The 21,865-nt window shown below is 40.7% G+C and overlaps 1 protein-coding gene across 3 annotated transcripts in view; it reads left to right on the top strand.

Annotated features, from left to right (window-relative positions):
* chmp1a (charged multivesicular body protein 1A) overlaps window positions 1-21,865 on the top strand; it is a 61,400-nt gene that overhangs the window by 20,564 nt on the left and 18,971 nt on the right. For all 3 annotated transcript variants that reach the window (XM_061821826.1, XM_061821825.1, XM_061821824.1), the window contains one exon: window positions 19,539-19,685. In XM_061821826.1, the coding sequence (XP_061677810.1) occupies window positions 19,539-19,685 (147 nt within the window). The remainder of the gene's footprint in view (window positions 1-19,538; window positions 19,686-21,865) is intronic.

The raw sequence follows: 21,865 nt of genomic DNA, 5'->3' as shown, positions 1-21,865 counted from the left end.
CCCCAAAAATTTTTCCGTGTCGGCCCTAAATTTTTCGTGCCCCTAGAAAGCCCTTAAATTTTTTGGGTCAGACTGAGTATGAACCCTGTCTTGTCACCATGGTTCGCTGGGATCTTAAAGAAGAACTTTGTTGAAAAAAATAGGAATGGGAGCACACATTAAAAGTTTGTGAATGAGGTTTCAGTGTTTCTTTTAATGCCAAAATTATCCACAGATTTCACCTATAAACATCTCTAAATTGGAAAAGTATTCTCGAAATTCCTCTCTTGCTCAGACATTCCAATGACCCCGGCTGGAAACTATCACCTGATCAGCGTTTGCCACATCTGCAGTGCTTCCTTTTCTGACTCCCCCATTGCTTGTGGATACGTTTCACCGAACAGAGAACGTCCACTATCTGGCAGTTTGTGACCGATTTTTGTGCAAAATAATTACAAACAAAACAAAAATAACACAATGTACAATGTTCAAGCCTATGCGTTTTAGCCAGAATCCACGCAGGCGGAACTTGACGTGTTGGAGAGGAGGCATAATGCTGAGAAAGGAGCACAACAATCACACAATATGGACTTCGGAGATCTTCCAAACGGGCTCGTTTTGAAAGACTGGTGTTTGTGTTCTCTTTGTGACCTAATGCCAACTGTGGCGGAATGCCAGTGTTGTAGTGAGCTTGAAAAGGTCGAACAAAAAATGTAGTGTATCAGAATGTAATAACAGCATAACTTCGTCAGATAGATACAAAGTTGTTTGTTTGGACGAAGACGTGTTACATATCAATTTACTTATGATCCATGACAGTTTGATGAAACGACCACTTGTACATCCAGTGGAAAATCGGTGAGTACACATTTTTAACCTTGCCGTCTCATATAGGCCCACCAAAGATTGTTACAGAATCGCCTAAATCATCAAAATCGTAATTACATTTATTTTACTTTGTCCTGTAATCCTGACTGGTTCCACCAGGTTGTGCTGTTATGCCTAGAGTTTCCACCAGGTAGTACTATAATTACAGCATACATACAGCAGGGGTCGGGAACCTTTTTGACTGAGAGAGGGATAAATGCCAAATATTTTAAAATGTAATTTCAAAAGAGCCATACAATATTTTAAAAACCTAAATACAGGTGTATTTGCATATTTATGTAAGACCAACACTTTGAGACTACAATAAGTCTCTTTTAAATAACATGGTTACCTATAATGACAAAAGTACTTCTGACCACTAATGCGACTTCTGGTGCTGAATGGTTTTGCTGATGGCTTTATAGTCTGTTTAATAATTTGTTGTTGGATTAAGCTTCATGCAGGTGTTGAGACTTCCATCCGTTAATCGTGAACGTAATTCAATTTGATTTGCCATCATGATGGTCCGATGGTCAACAGTTCTTGCCGCCAAAAGCATGTATTTTATTTGTTTATCTTGTCTTTTTGCAAAAATGTCAAAATGTTTATTGGCAACATCAAGTATTGGCATACTCCCCATCTGTGAATGGCTTGCCGTTTCTCACAATTGCTAAACCACCAGCAAAGCATTTCTGAATTCCTTTCAACTTGTTGGGTCCAAAAACAGACTTGCTGCTGACTAACCTGGACTGTGGAAAGTAGCTCTTGCAACCTTTCTCCATCTCCCACATCGACTGTCAGAGCAAACTACTCGGACAAACTGCATCATTTGTGTTGCCTGCACAACAGAAATGACACGTACAGTATCTCGTGATCAGGCCTCTGCGAACCATATGCAGCCATCAAAAGAACCAGACATGGCTTGCAAACCCTAGGTTCAACCATTGGTTCCCAACTCCTGGTATACATACAGTGTTTTTTTATGTGCCTTATTTTCACAACCGTAAAAGTCTTAAATTCTCCTAAATAGACAATACGCCACATTAGACATGCTGCCTTACATTGTGGTGCACCTTATTTGCATACTGAGTTCCAACATTTGCAAATCCTGTCTGACTTCTCCAACAAAGTATTCTTAAAGGGGAAATCCAGTGCTTTGCATCAAGAGTGTATCCAATAGGTCATGTAATACAGTATGTACCCTATTTTGACAATGTGATGTTAAATCCTCTCTCATTTAATAGTGTTTTGAGAAGATTTTTATCAACAATTACGAATTTTCAGGGACGCTGCCATTTGCGCGAATAACATAACCTACGTGTACCGTGCCGCAACAAAGGTTGGATTACATGGGACACTGTTTATGCCAAGCGCCGATTTCTCGTATTTATCCTCATCTGATGAAGAAATGGCAGTATCAGTTGATCGGAAGACAGAGGAATACTTCCATACAGATTTGAACCTGTGGCTATAATGTTGGCTATTCGGATGATTCTTCGGCGGAATGACGCGGAGTCTGACTACTCGGAGGCTTACGCGTGGAACATAAGTGCGTAAACAAAGGCCCGCGGAGCTCCGGGCAGTGGGCCGCGAGCCATTAGCCCCGAACCCCGAAGCTAGGCTAAAGGCCTCCGCCACCGCCGTATCAAAGCTAAAGGCCTCCCCCGCCACCCAAGCTTAGCTAAAGGCTTTCGCTGCACTTATGTTGCGCATAGGCCTCTGAGTAGTCAGACTGTGCGTCATTCCACCTGAAGAACCATCTGAATCGTCAACATGAATTAAAGCCACAGGTTCAAATCTGTATGGAAGTATTTGTCTTCACGATCAACCTATACTGCTATTTCTTCATCAGATGTGGATAAATACGAGAAATCAGCGCTGGGCATAAACGGTGTCCCATGTAATCGAGCCTTTGTTGCGACAAGGTACACGTCACATCTCCGCAAGTAGATCATGTGACCCGCAAAAATGGCAACGCCCCTAAAAATTCGTAATTGTTGATAAAAAATTATCTCAAAACATTATTAAATGGGAGACGATCTAACATCACATTGTCAAAATAGGGTACATATTACATGACCTATTGGATGCACAGTTCATCCAAAGCACTGGATTTGCCCTTTAAACATACTGATTACACTGTTAGCATGCATGCTAGCACATGGTTTAGGGTGTATCCAAGCTGCCATATGAGGCAACCCACGAGGCAGTGTGGAACAATTCAAATTTACATCTTTGAGCAGAAGAAGCTTAGATTACCCCAAAAACTTCCTGTTTCCACAGGTCATTGCTGTCGATGTACACACTCACTGAGCCACATCAAAACTAAAATTATACCACAGCAAACAAAATAGCATAACTAGCAAATAATAAAACAATAGAATTACTCAAGAAATAATTGACACTTAACATGCACTTAAAACGGTATTTCCCTTCTCTCAGCAAACTTTGCGACACTAAGGAGGTCCTTACTATTGCAGTTCTGTTTGCTGTCGCGTGATAATTTTAGTTTTGATGTGACACCGTAAGTGTGTGCAACATCGTCAGTAATGACACAAGCAGTTTTTTGGGCAATGTAAGCTTCTTCTACTTACAGACATAAAAAGCAATTATTTCTCTCTTCCTTATGAGCGTCATCATATGGTAGCTTACATACACACTAAAACATGCTAGTATACATGAATACAATGAAACCAGTGTGTTAAGTGTACTTCATTGAAAAGGTGGTTAGGCAAGGTGTGCACTGCACTATCCATAAGCTTCATTGACAATTTCTGCCTTTTTTGGGACCGTAAAAATATCCACAAAGCAGACAGTTTCTGTCTAAATAGACAAAGGGTTAAGTTATTAGCTGCCAACATTTTCTACTGTGTGCATCATTAACCGCCCTGTAAAGAAAATGTTTACAAAAACTAAGGACAAAAGGATCCAGTTGTTCCCAAACAATGGAAGGAACAAGAGATGAGAGGCGAGACAAGGTGCACACAGATTCATTTGTGTCATTCAAACAATCTGATGAGCAAATGGAATGTGCCAGCACTTTAAATCTACCACACCTCCTTCTGTCCCATTGGAGCCATCCACACCTCGGAATCTCCCCTCTATGACTACAACAACCATACAATCCGCAGTAGATGTTGCTCCCCCTGTCCCAGCCTGAATGCAATGTTGGTTCTGATGGATAGGATGAAGACGATTGTCAATGATAGAATCCAGTCCATACCACGCCAAGATCTTTTTCCCATCCCCCCGCGCATGAAACCACCATCCACTAAGAAGCGAAAGGCCCCTCCTCCACCCATGAAGACTATCTATAAATCTGACTGATATTTACCGGGTCTTTTCCAGAATAACTCGGACCCCTATGGCGATCAGGCATTTTTCATCCCTGTAATTACAAGGGACAAAAAGTTGGTCAAAAAGATATGGCACCAAAAAAGTAGAACTTCCAACTTAGTGAGGATAAAATGTGAGTCTATCGAACCATTATTTCTAGCCATCTCTGCGAGACTAGCTCTTTTTAATATCAGGTCACTTAGTAAGAAAATCAATGTTGATCAATGACATCATTACAACCTATGCTCTGGAGTTTTTGTTATTAAATGAAACGTGGTAAACAGAAAGTTGCTGTAATACCATTTTAAATGAGCCAACACCAGCAGATTTTAATTTTATGAACAGATGTCGAACGGTCCAAAAAGGTGGCGGTATTGCTGTTATTTTTAAATCATTATTTCATTGTAAAGAAATTATACCTGGTGATTTTGGCTCTTGTGAAAATCTGTGTTTTTTAGTAAAGGGTGACCCAAAGGTTATCATTTTAATCATTTATAGACCTCTAACATACAATGGAAAATTTATGGAGGATTTTTCTGAATTGCTGTTAGTAATTTGTACCGAGTACAACTATTTAGTCATTACAGGGAACTTTAACATTTATGTTGATAATAACATGGAAAAAAACATCCAAAGAACTTTCTGCAATACTAGACACATTTGACCTCTCTCAACATATTAAGAGTCCAAGTCACACTCAAGGTCACATCTTAGACCTGGTCATCTCTAAGGATGTTGAAATTCTATCGGTTGACATTAAGGATATAGCTATTTCTGACCATTTTTGGGTGTTTTTTAAATTACAGATTCTTCCGAAAGTCCAGACAACCTCTATCTCTATTAGGAAAAGGTACATAAATGAGAGTAGTGGCACTAAGTTTATGGAGACTGTTGCTGTGCCACAGACTGTGAATGCTGAGACAGTTGATGAACTTTTGGACAATTTCACCTCAAAAATCACAAATGCCATGAATGCTGTCGCTCCTGTTAAAACGAAGACCATCCTGAGATGACCTAAAACACCGTGGAGGAGCCCAATGATGGTGAAGAGATCTAAATCGGAGTGTAGGAAAGCGGAACGCAAATGGAGAAAAACTAAATTCCAAATTAACTATGACCTCTACAGACACACTATCTTTGTAATTTTTACCAAGAGTTAGAGCTAGACAGCAACAATTTTCTGAAATCATTTCTGAGAACCTTAACAATACTCGTGCTCTATTTGCTGTGGTTAACAAGCTTACAACCCCCTCGAATCAGATAGATCCAGAACTCGTAACAGCTGACAAATGCAATGAGTTTGCCTGTTATTTTAGTGAAAAGATACAATCCATTAGGGCAAATGTCAGCACAAATCAGCAAAAACATAGAATGATCTCACATTTGAAGCCACCCATAGAAATGTCAGAATTTGATCCAGTTGACCAAAAAACTGTAGAGAAAACTGTTCGGCAGTTGAAACCATCAACGAGCTGTCTCGACTCAATACCATCTGACTTTTTCAAAACTATTGTGAAGTCAGTGCTACCTGCTTTGCAGCAAATAATCAATTGCTCACTTCAGTCTGGCGAGTTTCCCAAAGCTCTTAAATTAGCTGGTGTTAAGCCTCTTCTAAAAAAAAACAGAGCACTGGACGATTCCATATTAGCAAGCTATAGAACTATCTCAAATCTCCTGTTCATAGCCAAGATTCTTGAGAAAGTTATTTTTAATCAACTCAGCAATTTCTTGAATTTAAATGGACTATTTGACAAATTTCAATCAGGTTTCCGAACACATCACAGTACAGAATCTGCTCTTATCAAAGTGCTAAATGATATAAGTTTGAATACTGACTCAGGAAAGGTGTAAAGTTTGGTTTTGTTGGATCTCAATGCGGCTTTTGACACGGTAGATCACGATATAATTCTAAACAGGTTGGAAACGTGGGTAGGACTAAATGGAACATTCCTTAAATGATTTAGGTTCTACCTGGAGGAAAGGAGCTACTTTGTGACCATTGGAGGTGCTCGGTCTCAGCAAATGGCAATGACCTATGGGGTCCCTCGAGGGTCAGTTCTTGGACCGCTCCTGTTCAGCCTGTATATGCTACCCTTCGGTCAAATTCTTCAAAACTTTAATTTTAACTACCATAGCTATGCAAATGACACACAGTTATATTTAGCAGTGTCTCCGGATGACTCCAGTTCAATTTGGGTATTGTGCCACTGTCTAAATCAGATAAATAACTGGATGAGCCCAAATTTTCTTTTCTAACTCCAATCCTAAAGTTCTTGCACTGGCTTCCAGTCAGCTTTAGAATACATTTTAAACTTCTGCTACTGAATACATGAAAGAAATACTTACGGAATACAAACCTCCTAGAGCTCTGAGATCGACTGACTCAGGTCAAATAGTGGAGGGCAGAGTCCAAAGCAAACATGGTGAAGCAGCATTTACCTATTATGCTGCACACAAATGGAACAAGTTGCCATTGGAGGTGAGGTCAGCCCCAATTGTGAAGGTTTTTAAATCCAGATTGAAAACTCTTTTTTTTTTTCTCATGCTTTTTAGAGTATATCCACTTTTTGATCATATTACTTGCACTGTATGCGGTTTTAATTTTATTTTTTTAATATTTTGTCATTTTTATTGTTTTTATGCCGTTTAAGTTTTATCTCTTTGTTTTCAAATGCCTTTAATCATGTAAAGCCCATTGAGTTACCTTATGTATGAAATGCGCTATGCAAAAAAATTTGCTTTGCTTTGCTTTAAAACGCTGTAAAAAAAATTAGAGAGCCTCTCCTGCTTCAGTGCATACATTGAAGCAAAATAAATAGATAAGAATAAAAAGAGATACAAAAAAATACATATGTAAAATGGAAGGTATTACCCAAAATATTGAAATCAGTGTGCCTTTCCTGTGTGGCTTAGAGGAAAGATGAGAGTTCAAGTTAGTGATGGCTCTCAGAAAAAACCTCTTCCTCAGTCTGTTGGTTTTTGCTTTTGCGCATCTGTACCGCCTTCATAATGCCAGGAGCTCAAACAGTTGATAACTAGTTATCAACTGTTTGAGGTATGTAGTGTCCTTCAAAATGTTCAAAACTCTGCTGTGGCACCAAGAAGAATAAATGTCTGCCACGGAGGGGAGAGGGAAGCCAACAATCTGTGCTGCTTTGATTGTCGTCTGAAGCTTTGCTCCAGTGCAGCTCCTGTACCAGTTGGAAACATAGTACGTCCTCTTGCTCTCGATGCATAGGCAGTAGCAGGCCAGCTGCAACTTTGTGTCCAAGTTGTTTTAACTTAAAACTCTCAGGAATTGGAGACACTGTTGAACCATCTTGATGACCACTGAGATGTGTGTCCTGGAGAGGTCCTCAGGGATCAGGATTCCCAGGAACATGTGTGTGCGGACTTTCTCCACACACTCACTGTTGATGAAGAGGGGAGTCTGTTCAGTTCTGTTCATACAAGAGTCCACAATTCTTTTGTCTTCTGGACCTAAGGACTTGGTCAATGACTTGAAAAGAGCTGGGACCACCGTTTCCAAGGTGACTGTCGGTAATACACTAAGGCGTCATGGTTTGAAATCATGCATGGTACGGAGGTTCCCCTGCTTAAACCACCACATGTCAAGGGCTGTCTTAAGTTTGCCAGTGACTATTTGGATGATACAGAAGAGTCATCGAGGAAAGTTTTCCATGTTTTGATATGGTAGATCACATTATACTGCTAAACAAGTTTAAAACCTGGGTAGGACTACTAAATGATTATGTCCTACCTGAATGAAAGGAGCTATTGGAAGTGTTCAATCTCAACAAATGGCAATTATCTTTGGGGTCTCTTAAGGGTCAATTCTTGGACCCCTCCTGTTCAGCCTGTATATATTACCTTTGGGTCAAATTCAGAATCCTGATTTTGACTTTCAAAGCGATGCAGGTGAGACAGTTATATTTAGCATTGTGTCCAGATCACTACAGTTCAATTGAGGTGTTGTCACCGTCTAAAGGAGATAGCTAACTGGATGAGCCAACGTTATCTTCAATTTTGCAACAACAAAACTGAGTAGTGTTTTTGGCAATAAACAAAAGAGGATTGCTGTTCGTAAGTACGAGGACTCCCGATCTTTAAAAAGCAAAGATCGAGTCCGAAACCTTGGTCTTCTAATAGATTCTGTGATGACTTTGAACAGTCTAATCAATTACTAAAACCTCCCTTTTAGTGTTTTTTTTTTTAACAAATCCTTTTATGAAGTAGACTCTCAAAACTATTTCGAGCTGTAGAACTGTCCGCGGTTTACACGCATTTCCACTGCTCTGTGGCACATTGCTGGTTTGTCCTCCAAAAAAAATTTGTGAAGCGATTTTATTCATTCTTAACATGTTCACGCAGCTCAGGAAAAGTTGCAGGAAGTGTGTAAGGAAAAGTTCCAGGACGTCTGCTGGTTGGTCAGAGTCCAGGGACCTCATGTACAAATGTCTGGATTTCCTACTGAAACATGTTGTACACTCAAATCTAGAAAACCTGCACAAAAATATCCACATGAATCAGTGCGTAGAGTTGAATCCAAGCATTTTTCCTTCATACATGCCAGTCACGTGGAATTGAGCACACATTGGATTAGCTGACCTTTCCCTCTCCATGCCCACATTTAAATCTGCAAATCATATTTACATGAAGCCTGCAGCTCAAAGCACAATCTCTGAGGATCAAGAAAAAAAGAAAAATGAGCAAAGTAATGAAGAAAAATATTTTTTTGGAATGTGAAGTTGCTCATTGAAGTGGAAATGTGCAAGAAAATCCTCTTTTGGCACACTGTCGTCCCCTGTTAGGCAAAGAGGAGTGAATGGGAAAGCGTGTGTGCGGCTCTTTGATGTTGTGTCAAAACACATGCTAAGGTGGATAGAAAGTGAAAGACAGTTGGCCATCGCCAAAGTGTGGCCAAAACAGGTGGAAGAACTGACGCGGATGGCTTCATCCCGTTCAAGGAGAGTCGCTGTGATCATGGGTATAGCACAATGTATTTTCATAACTCCCAACAAAAGTGTTCATACAATAACCTACACTCAGCCCTATGAGATCAAAGTTCATCCGTAAATGTTGTATGAATGGTATTTGGAATAAATCTTTTGAATTCAAATACAAGTTTCAAAAACAGGAGTCACTGTTTGATTACTCAATTTATTTATATTTACAGGAGAGGTTATGCAGTCACAGCGACACGGTACATTTTCAGAGGGTTCGTCCACCGTTCTTGCCGTCTTGCCCACATTTAAATCTGCGAATCATATTTACATGATCCCTGCAGCTCAGAGCACAATCTCTGAGGATCAGGAAAAAAAGAAAAATGACCAAACTAATGAAGAAAAAATTCTTTTTTTTTTAAATGTGAAGTTGCTCATTGAAGTGGAAATGTGGAAGAAAATCCTCTTTTGGCACACTATCCTCCCATGTTAAGCGAAGAGCAGTGAATGGAAAAGCGTGTGTGCGGCTCTCTGATGTTGTGTCAAAACACATGCTAAGGTGGATAGAAAGTGAAAGCATCCATTCTTTTCCAAAAAAAAGGGGGAAAGAAGAGGATGACATTACGAGAATTTCTCCATGTTTTTCCCACAACCATGCTTCTCCAACACTCCACCACACCGCACGGGCTCTCACCAGATATGGTATTCTGATGTGCTGACAATTCTGATCAAAGCCATAGCTGCCCTCTGGTTTTAATTTTGCATAGTAAAATAATTCCCAAACCTTAATTACTGTGGAGCTATGTAGAAACCCTTTATTACATAAAAAAAAAACCCACACATAACTAGTTATACATCTTTTCCCCAAACATATGTTTTTTTGAAAACATTAATAGTGTATACAGTATTATAATACAGTTAAGTGGTTGATATATATATATATTATAAATTTATAATACTGTATATATTATATTTATATGGTTTTATAATTAAAAATTTAACTAAATACCATTTACTGAAATATTGATTCTGTGTTCTGATGGAGTTCGGATACCTTTAATACTCGTGCTCTGCCGTATCGCTATAGCCAGTGTTTCGATAAATAGTGCAAATCACAGTAGCGGGAGTGAGTGACAGTTATGATGTGACCCCATTTGTAGAGAGAGTTGTTTTCAGTGAGTTATATAATCTGATCCAGTGAATACAGTGGGGCAAAAAAGTAGTCACCCACCAACTGTGCAAGTTCCGACTTAAAAAGATGAGAGAGGTTTGTCTTTTTAATCAGAGGTATACCTCATCTGTGAGAGCCAAAATGAGTGGAGAAAATCAGTCTTTTTATTATTATTTATTTATTAGCAAATTGTGGAAATAAGTATGTATTTGGTCAGGAACAAAACTTGATCTCAATACTTTGTTGCAGGCTTTCACTCACTGTTGCTGGTATTTTGGCTCATTGCTCCATGCAGAACTCCTTTAGAGCAGTAATGGTTTGGGGCGGTTGCTGGAAGATTTTTCTATGACGTTAAGATCTGGAGACTGGGAAGGCCACTCCAAAACCAAATCACTACTTCAATACCCGGATGATGTGTTTGGGATCATTGTCACGTTGTAAGACCCAGCCATGTTTTCACTCAAAATCTCACAATACATGTCCCCCTTCATGATTTCATTGACATGTCAATCATCCTGGTCCGTTTGCAGAAAATCAGCCCCAAACCATGATGTTTCCACCCCCATGTTTCACAATGCGTATGGTGTTTTTTGGGTGCAGCTTTTTTTTTTCCAAACGCGACAGTTCTATTTTGGTTTCATCTGACTGTCTGACATTCTCCCAAGCCTCTTCTGGATAATCCAAATGCTCTCTAGTAAACTTTAGATCGGGCTGGAAACATCCTGGCAGGGGGCACGTCTGGTCCTCCAGGATTTGAGTCCTTAGCGGCGTTGTTACTTTGCTCCTTTACTTTGCAGCTCATTCACTAGGTCCACGATTTGCTTCTGTGATTTTTGCTCACAATTCTTATTTGACACATGGGGAATGATCTTGCGTGGAGCCCCAAATTGTGAGATTATCAGTGGTTTTATGTCTTCCGTTTTCTAATCATTATTCTCATAGTTGATTTCTTCACACCAAACTGCTTACCAATTGCAGCCCGGTGTAGGTCTACAATTTAGTTTCTGTTGTCTTTTGAAAACTCTTTGGTCTTCGCCATAGTGGAGTTTGGAGTGACTGTTTCAGGTTGCGGACTCTCAAAGAAAAGCTCGTAATGAAGTGTCATTATTCAAAGTGTAATGCAGGGGTCGGGAAACTTTTCGACTCAGAGAGCCATAAAGGCCAAATATTTTAAAATGTAATTTCAAAAGAGCTATACAGTATTTTAAAAACTAAGTACAGGTGTATTTGCGCATCTATACAAGATCAATACTTTCAGAGTTCAATAAACTTCTGAACTATTTTAAATAACATTGTTACCCTGTTGCTAACCAATGATGACAAAAGTACTTCTTACCATTAATACGACTTCTGGTACTGCATGGTTTTGCTGATGGCTTTATAGTATGTTTCATACATCGTTAGATTAAGCTTCTTGCAGGCATTGAGACTTACATCCGTTATTCGTGAACATAATTCACTTTGATGTGCCATCATGATGGTACTATGGTGAACAGTTCTTGCCGACAAAGGCACGTCTTTTATTCGTTTGATTGTCTTGTCTTTATGCAAGCTTTATTGGCAGTATCAAGCATGAATGCTTTGGTATACTTGCCATCTGTGAATTTAGACACACAGCAGAACCCTCTCTCTCCACAAAGGCTGTCCATTCTTGTACACATCAGTACATCTTATCTCTTTTTCTTTGAGCAACCTTTGTCAAAAGCGTTACCATAATTAGTTGTTCCAACACGATCGGCATTTGACCCTTCTGCGCCTGTGCACATCAACTGCTACACTAAACTACGGCAACCCCACTTGGACAAACTGTCTCTGCATCATTTATATTTCCTGCCACAATAAACTACAAAAACCCCACGAGGACAACCTGTCTCTGCGTCATTTGCGTTGCCTGCACCCACAAAAATCACATGTGCAGTATGTCGTTATGAGGGTTCTGCGAGCCATATGCAACCACTAAAAGAGTCAGCTATGGCTCGCGAGCCACAGGTTCCCGACCCCTTGTGTAACAAGTCCTGCACTGACATGGAGTGAAAGGCCCCTCACTGAGAATAAAGCCATTACTCCAAAAATAAAACACAATAAAGCCAGTTGACAGTTTGCAAAAAGACACCAAGACAAAGAACTCAACTTCTGGAAACGTGTCTGTCGGGTTAAAAAGCCTGACTCTATTAAAAGAAGGCGAACAGACAAGGCTTCAAGTTTTACTTGCTGCAAGGGGAGCGACAAGACTTCCCTGCTTCCAACCAACTCCAACTTGTGTCTCCTTGCAGCTTCTTTTTATTCAGTGAATCACATGATGAGTGCCCTTTTATCAGCGAATATATTTCCCGGGGAGACAGCATTTTTTTTCTTTTTAATTTTTTTTCAAGATTTTCTTACAGCTCACTTTCTGCCTCACTTTCTTTAGCCTGTTTTAAACTGTTGTAGCTGGTTTTAATATAGCCACTGCTTGCATTACTTCAGCTGACTCTCCTGCCTTTTTCTTTCTTGCCTATGCTAACCAACCTCTCGCCATCCCAAGATGCAAGTCTAAATCTTGGGTTTTCCTTACTTCCCTGTAACACTTGCCATCAATCTTTCTACCAACCTGCTGCATCCTTCAACTGTTAACTTGCCATTTAAGACATGCTATTTTTATCTTTTTTTCCCATTTCTTTAAGAAACATCATGCTGCCCGATAAACATTATTTCATAAAGTTTACATCCCCTCTAGAGCAGACTTACTATTCCCGTTCACCATTATGCTTTTCTACGTTTGTCCCTGAGAGACTACTTGTCTTTTTTAGGACCTAAGTCCTAATCCACTGCCTTGTGTACTTCACCGGAACACAGACTTCTGTTAGCATCATTAGGTTTCCGTCCATGACCTATGATTCCACAAGTACGTAATGGCATTCACACTTGCATTCACCCACTCACACATTTATGGATCCTTATAATTACCCTCTTTAAAGGTGGAGTAACCTTAAAACCTCCTCCTGGCGGAGTAGCCTTGAAACTTCCTTCTGGCGGAGTAGCCTTGAAACCTCCTTTTGGCGGAGTAGCCTTAAACCTCCTTCTGGTGGAGTAGTCAACTTCCTTCTGGCGGAGTAGCCTTCAATCTCCTTCTGGCGGAGTAGCCTTCACTTATCGGTTCACGCGTTGTCTGGATGCCAGTTGTTTGTGATCTCGTCCACCGAGGGGAGATTGGACTCTGGCACCGGCCTGGCCACGAATTCACGTCCCACCAGGGCTTTTCTTCAGGAACAGCTAAATGCTCCTGGCTGTCGACAGACTTCGGTGTGTCTTCTCCCTCCTTGATGGGCGGTGGTGTGTTGGGATCCGGCTCGAAGGACGAAATGTCAGGTTAAAAAGCCTGACTCTATTAAAAGAAGGCGAACAGACAAGGCTTCAAGTTTTACTTGCTGCAAGGGGAGCGACAGGACTTCCCTGCTTCCAACCAACTCCAACTTGTCTCCTTGCAGCTTCTTTTTATTCAGTGAATCACATGATGAGTGTGTGTGTGAGTGTGTCTGACTGTTTAATTGTTTCCATTTGTTAGATTGATTACATCAAGTTAGAGTGATTACATCAAGACAGTGAGTTCAAAGGTACACGGTTGGTGGTGATGTGTAACCAACTACAGTTTGAACAAAATGAGAACATATGGATGATTATTTAACAGTGTCCTGTGGTGTGATGAAACTAATGTGTGGTTGTTTGGCCATGATGAACGAAGTTACATCTGAAGGAAAAAAGGGAAGCTTGTAGACCTGAGAACACCATACCAACTGTGATGCTTGGAGGTGGCAGCATCATGCTGTGGGGCTGATTTGTTCCAGCAGGAACTGGAGCTCTTTATAAAATAGGAGGCATCATGAAGAAAGAACATTACATATTATATTAAGGCAACATCTCAAGGCAGGAAGTTAAAACTTCCAAAACGTCCAAATGAACAGTGACCATGAGCAAAGTGCCAAAATGGTTAAAAAGTGGAAAGTGGTTGACAAAGTCAATGTCTTGGAGTGGTCATCACAAAGCCCTGATCTGAATCACATCAAAAAAATGTGTGGCCAAATCTGAAAAGGCATGTGCGAGTAAGGCAACAAACAAACCTGACAAAGTTACACCAGTTCCGTCAGGAGAAATGGGCCAGGATTCTAGCTGAGTACGGTCAGAACCATGTGGAAGGATAACCAAAATGTTTCACCCAAGTCATGCAGTTCAAAGATAGTACTACTCAAAACTAAGGTTTGACCTCAAAGAAAATATAACACTCTAAGGAATTCTGTCATTATTATGGTATTTAACAAAATTAATTACTTTTAGTGATCCTGACTGACCTAAGACAGTGGATATTTAGTCTGATTTGATTTCAGACGGAGACAAAAAAAAATTAAGTGTTTTTGCAGTGTATGTAAACTTCTGGCTTAAACTGCATGTAACTCTTTATCTACACTACCACAGTTCCAAAAGGGTTTTACAAAGCCCCACATTTACCCACTCATTCATACACTTATGGGCAGATACTGCCATGCAAAGTGCTGCGAGACTCACTGGGAGACAATTAGGGTTCAATGTCTTGGCCGAAGATACTTCGATGTGCCTCTTCTATCCTTGTCTGTCTACATTCCGCCCAAGACGCAGGAACATATAGTGCCCTAAAAGAGCGGAGTTAGAAGCATGCAGGTGGATTATATTCTGTGCAGACGATGTAATCTGAAGGAGGTTACTGACTGTAAAGTAGTGCTAGGGGAGGGTATAGCTCGAGAACACAGGATGGTGGTGTATAGGATGCATCTGGTGGTGGGCAGGAAAATTAAAAAAACAAAAGTAGAGCAGAGAACAAAGTGGTGGAAGTTTAGAAAGGAATAATGCTGTGCGGCCCTTCTGGAAAGGAGTGAGACAGGCTTTCATTGGACAGAAGGAGCTCCCGGAAGACTGGACTACTACAGCCAAGGTGATCAGAGAGACATGCAGGAGAGTACTTGGTGTGTCTTCTAGTAGGAAAGGGGAGAAGGAGATCTGGTGGTGGAAACCCAAATATAGGAAGTCATACATGAAAACAAATTAGCGAAGAAAAAGTGGGACAGTGAGAGGACTGAGGAGAGGCGAAAGGAATACATTGAGATGCGACATAGGGCAAAGGTAGAGGTGGCGAAGGCTAAACAAGAGGCATATGACAACATGTACACCAGGTTAGATACGAAAGAAGGCGAAAAGGATCTCTACAGGTTGGCCAGACAGAGGGATAGAGATGGGAAGGGTGTGCAGCAGGTAATGGTGATTAAGGATAGGGATGGAAATGTGTTGACTGATGCCATAGTGTGCTGAATAGATGGAAAGAATACTTTGAGAAGTTGAGGAATGAAGAAAATGAGAAAGAATGAGAGTAGAAGAGGCAAATGTGAAGGACCAGGAAGTGGCAATGATTAGCAAAGGGGATGTTCGAAAGGCACTACAAAGGATGAAAAATGGAAAAGGAGTTGGTCCTGATGACATACCGGTGGAGGTATGGAAGCAATTTGAAGAGCTTTGGAGTTTTTGACCAACTCATTCAACAAAATACTAGCAGGCGAGAAGATGTCTGAAGAATGGAGGAAAAGTGTGCTAGTTCCCATTTTTAAAAACAAAGGTGACTTGAAGAGCTGTGGCAACTATAGAGGAATAAAGTTGATGAGCCACACAATGAAGTTATGGAAAAGAGTAAGGAAGGCAAGACTCAGGACAGAAGTATCTGCGAGCAACAGTATGGTTTCATGCCTAGAAAGAGTATCACAGATGCATTATTTGCCTTGAGGATGCTCGTGGAAAAGTACAGAGAATGTCAGAAGGAGCTACATTGTGTTTTTGTAGACCTAGAAAAAGCCTGACAGAGTACCAAAAGAGGAACTGTGGTACTGCATGCGCAAGTCTGGTGTGGCGGAGAAATATGTTAGAATAGTACAGGACATGTATGAGGGCAGCAGAACAGCGGTGAGGTGTGCCGTTGGTGTGTCAGAAGAATTTAAGGTAGAGGTGGGACTGCATTAGGGAGATTAGACTGGAATCCCTTTGGACCATGATGTTCACAAATGATATTGTGATCTGCAGTGAAAGCAGGGAGAAGGGGGAGGAACAATTAGAAAGATGGAGGTACGCACTGGAAAGGAGAGGAATGAAGATTAGCCGAAGTGAAATAGAATATATGTGCGTGAATGAGCGGAGTGAGCAGGTTGGATAGGATTAGAATTGAGCTCATTAGAGGGACAGCAAAGTTGGATGTTTTGGAGACAAGGTTAGAGAGAGCAGACTATGATGGTTTGGACATGTTCAGAGGCGAGAGAGTGAGTATATCGGTAACAAGGTGCGGAGGATGTAGCTGCCAGGCAAAAGAGCGAGAAGAAGACCAAGGAAAAGGTTGATGGATGTAGTGAGTGAGGACATGAGGACACTGGGTGTTAAAGAGGAGGATGCACGAGATGGGCTTAGATCGAAACAGATGACACGCTGTGGCGACCCCTAACAGGACAAGCCGAAAGAAAAAGAAGAGGAGGTGTTAGAATCGCCAAGTCAAAGTCCAGACCTGAATCCAATCGAGAATCTGTGGGCCAAGCTGAAGACTGCTGTTCACAAACGCTCTCCATCCAACCTCACTGAGCTCGAGCTTTTTTGCAAGGAAGAATGGGCAAGAATTTCAGTCTCTCGATGTCCAAAACTGATAGACATACCCCAAGCGACTTGCAGCTGTAGTTGCAGCAAATGGTGGTGCTACAAAGTATTAATGCAAGGGGGCAGAATATTATTGCATGCCCCACTTTTCAAATTTTTATCTGTTAAAAAAGTTTAAAATATCAAATAAATTTTGTTCCACTTCACAATTGTGTCCCACTTGTGGTTGATACTTGACAAAAAAAACATTTATCTTTACGTTTGAAGCCGGAAATTTGGCAAAAAATTGAAAAGGTCAAGGGGGCCAAATACTTTAAAAATGTACACTCAACCTTTCTCCTTAATTATTATGTCAACCAAGGCCTGAGCTTTTCCTGTCATAGTCCCAACATTCAAAGTTCCTACACTCAGCTTTAGGCTCTGTGCATTCCTCCTCTTCTGCCAACAAATCTGCTTTCTCCTCCTTCTTTGTCCTCTGATCACTGCTGAATCTCCTTAATATCTACATACACGCAAGTACTTAAGTGCCCGAAGCCTTTGTTAAAATATGTGAAAAAGTAGACCAAGGTGGCAAAATTAGAACTTCAAAGCGGTTTCAACGCACTAACTGAAGTGTCTTTGAAAATTCAGCAAACAGCCTAGATGAATACATGGATATTGTTACAGCGTATGTCAATTTCTGTGAGCTGTGTGTACTAACAAAAACTTTGCACCTTCAATGGTTTACAGCCAGACTTATGCAACTCCACCAGGCTCAAGAGATCGCAGATCGTAGTGCCCTGTACAATCGCACTAAAAACCATATGACTAAAGAATGTAACATTGCAAAGAGGGATTATGCAGCAAAGATGGAAAAACAATTTGGTGCTAACGACTGAAAACAAGTCTGTTACGAATTACAGTTGTTTACTAATTACAAGCGACAACCCCCCCCCTCCTTCCCCACTAGACAACAATAGTGGACTAGCCAACGACCTGAACAGCTTTTACTGCAGATTTGAAAGGGACACTTTGACTCCACAAAGCCACTAAGTCGCACCACTGGCCACTTCAACATCTCTTACTTCTTCTTTGACCATCCATGAATGGGACATGAGGTGGATGTTCAAACAACAAAAGATCAACAAATCAGTAGTCCCAGACCTTGTGTCCCCACCCTGCCTCAAAGTCTGCGCAGACCAACTTCCTCCAGTCTTCATAAAGCTCTTCAACAGGTGTTTAGAACTGCGTGAAGTACCAACCTGCTTCAAATGCTCCACCATCATCCTGGTCCCCAAGAAACAGGCAACCTCAGGTCTAAATGACAACAGACCTATTGCCTTAACATCTGTGGTTATGAAGTCTCTTGAACGTCACATGCTGGACCACTTCAAGAGCGTTGCAGGACCGCAACTGGACCCAGTGCAGTTTGTCTACCGAGCTAACAGGTCTGCGGATGATGCAATCAACAGGAGTCTGCATTTCATCCTTGAACACCCCAACACCAAGGGAACCTACGTCATCTCTGTGTTCAACACCGTCATCCCTGAACTCCTCTCCTCCAAGCTTCTCCACCTCACTGTCTCTCCTGCCATTTGCCAGTGGATTGAAAACAGGAAGGACACAGCAGGTGAGGCGGTGGTAGACCACCTAATCCACACACACCATCAGAACAATGGCACCTCAAGGTTGTGTCAACTCCCCACTGCTCTTCTCTCTCTACATGAACATGTGGCCAACACAACCTCGAGCTGAACACACTAAAGACTGTAGAAATGATTGTGGACTTCAGGAGGTATCCTTCACCCGAGCTGCCTCCCACTCTTTCCAACTGTCTTCTGTAAAACCTTCGAGACATTCAAGTTCTTAGGAATTACAGTCTCACAGGTCCTGAAATGGCAGACAAACATCAAATCCATCCTAAAAAAAAAGGCCCGACAAAGGATGTACATCTTGTGGCTTCTTAGGAAGCATGGCCTGCTGCAACAGCTGCTGAGACAGTTCTACACAGTGGTCATCCAATCAATACTATGTGCCTCAATCACAGTTTGGTTTGGGACTGCCACAAAAAAGGACAAACTCGAACTGCAATGGACAATCAAAACTGCGGAACGGATTTTAGGCACCACCCTACCTACCTTTGAGGAGTTGCATGCCACTCAAACTAAAACAAGAGTGGGCAGGACCTTATCGGACCCTCCACTCGCCACCAGTTCTTACAGCTCCTTCCAACAGTTGCAATTAAGTTATTAAACTCTTGTACAATTCCACTGCAACATGCTGCCAATTTTCTGCCTTGAGTTGTTGACAACTTCAGACAGAATCATTCAAGAATGTTGTTGATTGCTACAAGAATTGTAGTGAAAAATATAGACATTTGACCAAATATTGGTTCGTGTGAATTGCTCTATGAACACGTTTCACCCTGCATGCACAAATGAGTTGTTTTTAATTGGAAATGTATACCCTATAATAATTTCTCTCTAAAAAAAAGCGGAAAGTTTCAAATGAATTGGACAAAAAGCCTCAATATTGTCCATGGAAGCTTCTTTTCAACTGTATCTAACCAAACACTCGACTTAAAATTAGAGCACAGATTTCATTTGAACTTTTTTATTCTCTTCTTACAGGTTCTGCAACAGAAAAATGTGGAATGTGCAAGGGTTTATGCTGAAAATGCCATCCGGAAAAAAAATGAAGGACTGAACTGGCTGCGCATGGCATCTCGTGTTGACGCTGTGGCCACTAAAGTCCAGACTGCTGTCACAATGAAATCGGTAAATTAAGATTGATACTTTGTAATAGACTATGTACAATTGTGCATGCAATTACCATTTCTTCTGCACTCAGCTAAATGTAAAACTGCAGTACAGTAGACCCATGTTATTCTCAAGTAATTGGACCATAAATAGCAAAAAAAAAAATTCTAATCACAAAAAAATTTTTCAAGCCCCCAAATTTCTTGAATAAGTGAGGAGATTAACCGCCAGTAACCATTTTCTATCTTGGTTGCCCCGCAAAAAAAAAGAAAACTATTTGGCGGAAGAAAATATGCGAATCCGCAGGTGCCAGGGTGTGAGGATGAGGTGGTCCACTGTTAGCCAAACATAAATGGCTTCTGTTAGCACTAAGGAGAATTTCACATTCTTCAGAGTTTTACATATGGTATCTTTGTCCCAGTTATCTTTGGGCAGGAGCTAGCTATAACCTAAACTGGTTGCCAGGGCACACATAGAAACAACCAACCATTCTCACTCACATTCACACCGATGGGCAATTTGGAGTGTTCAATTGACTTAGCGTGCATATTTTGGGGATGTGGGAGGAAACTCGAGTGCCTGGAGAAAAACCATGCAGGCGTGCGGATGAAATGAAAAATCCACATGTGGGATTTGGTACCTCTACTTCCAAAATTAATCCGTTCTGGAAGTCGTGTCATAAGTGAAACCTTCGTAAGTAGAAACGCATTTTACATGTAAATAGCCTAATCCGATCCTCGTGGTTAACCAACGCGTCCAAGTCCTTCTTTCCCTTTCCCAGCGAAACAATTTCCTCAACTTCACCTCCAATTCGAACCTCTAAAGTTGAGCAGCAGCAGGATGAGGCCACATGACAGCAGCATGATGGCACTGGCCATCAATGTCTTGGGGCCCATGGTGGAAAAAGATGAAGAACTACACAAATATGCTGTATATGTGCGCGAGCGTATGACATTGGATTTGGTGATGAATATACAGAAAGTGCGTCACGTGTAAAGTTTGACGTACCAAAAATAAAAAGATTGACAATGGCTCTGACCCAATAGAGGGATGTGATGCCAGGAAGATGCTACATGCTAGCCAATATGGGGAGCCGCTCTCTTGCGTCATGGCTCAAGATTGATACCACTTCTGGCCAATGTGAAGCCATGAACGTGCTTCAGCGGTTGCCAATGGGAGAGCACCTCGACTGCGCTGCTTTCAAACCAAGATACAGTACAGGATGTTTATGTTCAGTTGAATCCAGCACCATTTTTTTCCTTTCGTATCCTGAATTTCTATTGTAAGTCGAGACAAAAAGTTTCCGGGGAGTGTGCGCGCGCGTGTGTGTGTGTGTGTGTGTGTGGTGTGTGTGTGTGTGTGTGTGTGTGTGTATATATATATATATTATATATATATATATATATATATATATATAATATATATATATATATATATATTTGTGTGTGTGATACAAGGAATTGTATTTTTACTGGTTACTCAATTTAATAAACATTAAGAATGACAGAGATACGTCATAAATCATGACATTCCGGTGAACTAAACAGCTGTCTTTGCTTCACTGATTTCACATTTTGAATCCGAACATTGGCTAGTCTTAAAGTTCTGAAGAAAATTAATGTATTCAAATAATCTGATTCTTATTTTGGGGCAACATTTCAAAATTAAGTAAACTGCTGAACAGCCTGGAGCCTAATAATTGGGAATGAACACATTTTTGTCAACTGCTACATGTATGTGATGCAATTGAACTCGGTCAACTTACTTATAAGTACCTATAGTATAAACTGACAATTATAATCTGAAATGTAAATTGTGTCTAAAAAAGTCCTGAACTTGATATATAAGAGTTAAACCGCATTTTTGACAGATAAACTGCGGAGGACTTAACATAAGTTTTTTTTTTAATCAAAAATTTAATCTAAGTCTCTTTTTCCATCAGGGTAGCCAGGCTCCAGAAATAATTTATTCAAAATAAACAAGTTTATTTTTAGTTTCTCAATCCTCTTCTATACCTCTGACTGTAGAAAATAACATCACTGTTCAACCCTAAGTTGGCATAAAGATTCTCCTGTTTTTACTCTTCACCCATTTACAGACACATTTATCAAAATCAAACAACTCGTCTTCAGGGCCTTCAATTTTAAACAATCAACACTTTGTTACAATGTTATGCCTGCTGAAGCCACGTTCTACAT

The sequence above is a fragment of the Syngnathoides biaculeatus genome, chromosome 6, assembly GCF_019802595.1.
Source record: "Syngnathoides biaculeatus isolate LvHL_M chromosome 6, ASM1980259v1, whole genome shotgun sequence".
NCBI classification, from domain to species: Eukaryota; Metazoa; Chordata; class Actinopteri; order Syngnathiformes; family Syngnathidae; genus Syngnathoides; species Syngnathoides biaculeatus.
This window is presented reverse-complemented; position numbering and strand designations above follow the sequence as displayed.